The sequence below is a fragment of the Erinaceus europaeus genome, chromosome 9 (assembly GCF_950295315.1).
Source record: "Erinaceus europaeus chromosome 9, mEriEur2.1, whole genome shotgun sequence".
Taxonomy (NCBI): Eukaryota; Metazoa; Chordata; class Mammalia; order Eulipotyphla; family Erinaceidae; genus Erinaceus; species Erinaceus europaeus.
This window is the reverse complement of record NC_080170.1, coordinates 108,013,881-108,019,880: the sequence shown is the minus strand read 5'-3', so window position 1 is coordinate 108,019,880 and position 6,000 is coordinate 108,013,881. Positions and strand designations below refer to the sequence as shown.

The 6,000-nt window shown below is 42.8% G+C and overlaps 1 protein-coding gene across 1 annotated transcript in view; it reads right to left on the bottom strand.

Annotated features, from left to right (window-relative positions):
• Window positions 1–1,011: 1,011 nt before the first annotated feature.
• P3H2 (prolyl 3-hydroxylase 2) overlaps window positions 1,012–6,000 on the bottom strand; it is a 182,973-nt gene continuing 177,984 nt past the window's right edge. Inside the window, exon 15 of the mRNA XM_007525663.3 lies at window positions 1,012–2,262. Coding sequence (XP_007525725.1) covers window positions 2,170–2,262 — 93 coding nt within the window. The 3' untranslated portion in view covers window positions 1,012–2,169. The remainder of the gene's footprint in view (window positions 2,263–6,000) is intronic.

Below are 6,000 nucleotides of genomic sequence, written 5' to 3'. Positions count from 1 at the left end.
ACTGCAGACCTGCTTCACCACTTGTGAAGCGACTCCCCTGCAGGTGGGGAGCCGGGGGCTGGAACCGGCATCCTTACACTGGTCCTTGTGCTTTGCATCACGTGCGCTTAACCCGCTGCGCTACCGCCGGACTCCCTGTGCCTCATTTTAAGAGAAAGAAACTGAAGCTCAGACAGGGAAAGAGAGTAGCTCCAGGTCATACAGCAGAGCAAATCTAATCAGGCTAAGATTATAATCTAATGCTCCTGCCGCGTTCCCAGGGTGGAAATGCAACCAGAAGGTTGGCTGGAAAACAGGCATATAGAAGGTTATGACGCGGGCCGAGCAGTAGCGCAGTGGGTTAAGCATAGGTGGCACAAAGCACAAGGACCAGTGTAAGGATCCCAGTTTGAGGCCCCGTCTCTCCACTCGCGGGGGGGGGGGGGGTGGGGGGGGTGGAGGGGGTGTCACTTCACAAGCTGTGAAGCTGGTCTGCAAGTGTCAAGAAAAATATAATAAAATAAATAAATAAATAAATAAAAGGTTATGACTCAGGTCTCTCATTTTCAGAGGATGAATACTCCTGTCACTAATTAGGTTGAGAAATATCAAAAGGTAACTGTGATGTTGAGAGACTGTTTTTTATTTATTTTGGGTTTTCTTAGGCGTTATTACCTCTGCCACTGCCCATCACAGAGATAGGTGATGCTTCATTGGTTAGTGATCCTTGCACTAGGATGCTTCCACCCTTATTCCTCACAAGGTCTTTGGGCAGGGTCCTACTTGGGTTTGGGGCCTCCTCTGACGCTGGAGACCAGGCATTCTCTAGAGGATACCTGTTAGTATACTAGCCATCTATGCTCCTTCAAGAACAGTGTTCCTTCTTTCCCAGAACATCTGTCAACAAAGTCATCTGTCAACAAAGCCGGTCATAGTGCATGCCTGTGACCCCTGGGTGGGCCTGTGGGACCGAAAAACTATTACCTGAAGATAGACCAAACATCTGGGAGGAAACAAAAAGCATAACAGGTATTAAAATAAGACTCCCTTTATTAAATCAGACGAAAACATGAATCGACATTCTAGGTAGCAGCAAAGAGGAAAGACCACCAAAATGTGTGCATATGAAGACTGGAATTGATCAGAAACCCATCTTTCTTTTTGTTTTAAATCTTTTATTTATTTAATTTGATTGGACAGAGAAAATTGAAAGGGGATGGGGCATAGAAAGGGAGAGACAGAGAGACACCTGTAGACCCGCTTCATCACTTGTGAGGCTTTTGCCCCTGCAGGTGGGGACCAAGGGTTTGAACCCAGATCCCTGCATGTAGTAATATGTGCACTTAACCACCACCCAGCCCCAGAAAACCATCTTTCTTATAAAACATATCTTCTCACCAGTGCACCCCACAATCATACTCAGTTGCAGGGTGGACTAAAGGCTCTTTTCCAAAAGTCACTGGCGGAAAGAGACACTGTTTTAATATTTAACACAGTTGTAAAAACCCAATGGAAAAGGCAGTCCTTTCCAAAGTACTGTGGAGGGGAGAATCAGAACTTCCAGTGTAATTTTGTGTCTCCTAAAACTCCCAGAGCCAAACAAAAACACTCTACCAAGGCTCCAGAAAGTTTGGGCCCCCTGTCTCACACAGAACTTAGAAGAATGGCTCCTTCTTAGAGGCGGGGTGAGAGGAGGGGGGGCTTTAAGGTCAGAGACACATGAGGCAGTGTGGACCCTACCAAGGCCTTCTTAGACTCAGACTCACAGAAGTCAGTGCTGTGACAGGAAGTGGCTGAACAGCACAGAGCAAGAAAGGTGTTTGGAAGCCTAATCACATAGTATGAAAACATGTGAGGACTCAAGTTTTGCCAAGTACAAACTTATTATTTCTGTTTGAGTTTTTGGATATGCAGCAAAGGGAGTGCTGTGAGAGGTGGAGGCAGGGCATGGGAAGTGGGTGGTTGGGCTTTGAGAGCACTCATGAAAAAAGCACACAAAGAGGGAAGGAAAAAAAAAAAAAAAGCAAGAAAAACCAAGTGGGGGTAAAGCAAGTGTCCTTCAGAACAGGAGGGAGATCTAGTGACTCGTATTAACCTGTTAATTTATACCACAGCTCTGTACAAAAATAAAAAGGTTCTCATAAGTTTAACAATTTAAATAAATATCTGATAGAACACTCTCTCTCGTTTTCATAGCTCATCTTTGGGGTTGATATTCAGGTCATGTTTCCCTCGCTGTTCTTGATCCAGGATTGCGATCACTTCATCGGCCTGTATTCGCTCCTGAAAAAAAAAAAGACACTTTTTTCACATTTCTGTTATAAGCATAATAATCAGCCCCAGTGGCAGATGCTCCCCCAAGCACTTCCAGGCTTCCATCTGTACACTGATGGATGCTAAATCCAGTTAAGTACTGAACCTCATTTTCAACCCTAAACTAGTGTCTTCTCCTGGTTTCCTTATGCCCAAAGCAAGTCATTCCCTCCTGAGATGTCAATCCCATCTCCCTCCCTCTCTCTCTCTCTCTCTTACACACACACACACACACACACACACACACACACACACACACACACAAGTTTTGACTGAACAAGGTAGCTCACTTAGCTAATACACCTGCTTTCTCATGGGCACAATTTAGGGCTCTTGCTTTGAGGCTGACTTCTACCTCATGGAACATTCAGTGTTCTGATGTGTTTCTTTGTCTCTCTGTATCCAATTGTCTTTATATCTGAAACAAGTCAGCATGAAGCAGTGAAGACAAGAGAAAAAGAAAGAAAGGAAGGAAGGAAGGAAAGAGACAGAGAGAAAGAAAGGGAGGGAGGGGAAAAAGGGGGAAAAGAAACTCTTGTCTATCCAATCACTTATTATTCTTTCTGCTTTGAGGTCCCTAATAGTTGTCTGTAACTTTCTTTTTCTTCTTTTTAAATATTTTTTAATTCCCTTTATTTATTTATTGGATAGAGGCAGCCAGAAATCAAGAGGGAAGGGGGTGATAGAGAGGGAGAGAGACAGAGAGACACCTGCAACATTGCTTCACCACTTGCAAAGCTTTCCCCCTGCACGTGGGGACTGGGGGATAAACGCGGCTTCTTGCACATTGTAACACGTGTTCAACCAGGTGTGCCACCACCCGCCCCACTGTAACATTCTTTAAATCAACATTCAAGTGGAATTCACTGCTGTCTCTCCCACACACCTACTCTTGCTCTTCACATACTCTTCTCTCAGTAAGAATACCACAGAAGCCTGGCCATGGTCACTGATCTCCAATGAAAATCACTTGATCTCCTGTGCTTCTTCCTATTTCTGCTTCTCTCTCTGGAAGCACATTACTGTTTCTTTTGTTGAGATCAGGGCTCTCAACCTTGGCACCATTGATTTCTCCTCTTCCTTCTTTCATCCCTTCCTTCCTTCTTTCCTTGTCTTTCTGCAGTTTCTCCACTGGCTGGAATGTTTGTTCAAGTCTTTTACCATAGCTGACTTTTTCTTACTCAAGTGACAACTTACATTTCTCTCCAGAGAGCCCTCATAGTTTGCTATCGATGTGCCTTTATTTTCAAATTAATTACCTCCCTCCTTTTTCTACACTTCACTGTTTCAAGTAGCATTGTTCAACTCAAGCCTGACCCACTCTATGCTGGAGGAAGCTCTTGTGCTCTGGTATCTTCCCTTCCGTCTCTCTATCTCTGTCTCCCTCTTTAGCTTTATTAAACATTGACAAATTCTTCTCCCAAGGAGTTATGCCAATTTACTCCCTCATCAGCAATAGACAAGAGCTGTTTCTGGTTGCTTAACAAACTTCACAGTCTTTAATTTTTACTTTACTTTTTTTTTTTTTTTTTTTTTTTGCCTTCAGGGTTATCGCTGGGTCTTTGTGCCAGCACTACAAATTCACTGCTCCTGGTGGCCATTTTTTCTTTTTAATTTATTTTATTTTTACATTTTTATTGGACAGGACAGAGAGAAATTGAGAGCAGGTGGAGGGTAAAGGGGGAGAGAGAAATAGATACAACTGCAGACCTGCTTCACCACTTGTGAAGTACCCCCCACCCCCTTAGGTTGAGAGCCCAGGGCTAGAACCCTGAATCCTTGGGTAGGTTCTTGCTTTTAGTACTATGTGTCCTTAACTGGGTGTACCACTGCCCACCCCTAATTTTTACTCTCCTTTCTTTCTTCCTTACTTTCTTCCTTCCTTCCTTCCTTTCTTTCTTTCTTTTCTTTCTTCCCTTTTGTTGCCCTTGTTTTTGTTGTTGTAGTTATTGTTGTTGTTATTGATGTCATCATTGTTGGATAGGACAGAGAGAAATGGAAAGAGGAGGGGAAGACAGAAAGACACCTGCAGACCTGCTTCACTGCCTGTGAAGTGACTCCCTTGCAGGTGGGGAGCGGGGGCTCGAACTGGGATCCTTACGCCAGTCCTTGTGCCTTGTGCGTGCACTTAACCTGCTATGCTACCGCCCGACTCCTAATTTTTACTTTTCTAATAATTAATTGCAATGGGAAGAGGGTTATAGGGTTTTTTTTTTAATTATTATTTCCTGTGATGTTTAGCAGCAGTGGGATGGTTATTATTTAAAAATATGTTGTCTTACTAGACCACCCTTCTCTTAACCCTTTGACTGGAATAGGGTAGTAAACGTCTATTCCCCCCACCCCACGCCTCCCCACACACACCCCAAATCATTTGGTCTGATCCTGTGAAAGCAATCAGGCAACTGGAGGTTTTTTCATAGCAACAGAAAGCAGGAAAAAAAAAATTTTTTTTTTTTCTTTTCCAGAGCACTTCTTAGCTCTGGATTATGGTGGAGATGGGGATTGAACCTGGGACCTTTGGTGCCTCAGGCTTGAAAGGCTTTTTGCATAACCATTATGCTCTTTCCCTAGGCCCAAGTGCTAGTTCTTAAGTGGCTAATTTTGTATGGCCTTTGTATAAATATCCAAGTGGGTCTTGGGACAAAGAAAATGAGATAAGATAAAGGTTCCTCACCCCTGAACTAAAGAGAGCAGGACCTTTTTGTGGGGCTTTAATAAATGTGTCTGCACTCACTGGCATCTCTAGATCCCAAGTTTCTTCAGTGCCCAGTCTATGATAGGGCAACCAAACAAAAAACATCTGGAAATAAACCACCAATAATTCATTCCTAGCTAGTCTATTTTTTCTTTCTAAGTTTGTGTGTGTGTGTGTGTTTGTGTGTGTGTATTTCACAGAAAAGTATTAGGAGAAGTACAGAGACAAGTATCTACTAGATCTTGTATCCTTGCACTGAACTTTACGTTGGCTTATCGTGTGTATTAGAAAACCCAATTACAGAAGCCAGACCTTCTACCTTCTGCAACCCACAATGACCCGGGATCCATGCTCCCAGAGGGATAGAGAATGGGAAAGCTATCGGGGGAGGGGGTGGGATATGGAGATTGGGGGGTGGGAATTGTGTGGAGTTGTACCCCTCCTACCCTATGGTTTTGTTAATTAATCCTTTCTTAAATAAAAAAAAAAAAAGAAAGTTAAAAAAAAAAAAAAGAAAACCCAATTACAGGGAGTTGGGCAGTGGTGCAGCGGGTTAAGTGCACACGGCGCAAAGCGCAAGGACATGTAAGAATCCCGGTTCGAGCCCCAGGCTCCCCAGCTGCAGAGGAGTCACTTCACATGTGGTGAAGCAGGTATGCAGGTGTCTGTCTTTCTCTCCCCCTCTCTGTCTTCCCCTCCTCTTTCCATTTCTCTCTGTCCTATCTAACAATGACGACATTAGTAACAATAATAACTACAACAATAAAAAACAAGGGCAACAAAAGGGAAAATAAATAAATATAAAATAAAACCCAATTACAGATTTCAATGAACTTACTTTGAATTTAGCATCAATCAAATATATATATACATAAATATATATCTTGTTTCAGAAAGTGAAAATATTATATAGTATATATCGAATAATAAAATACATTATTTAAGAATTTCTGTTCTAAGATTTATTTAACTATTCATCTGTGAGATTGAGAGAATCAAAGTCTCACTCT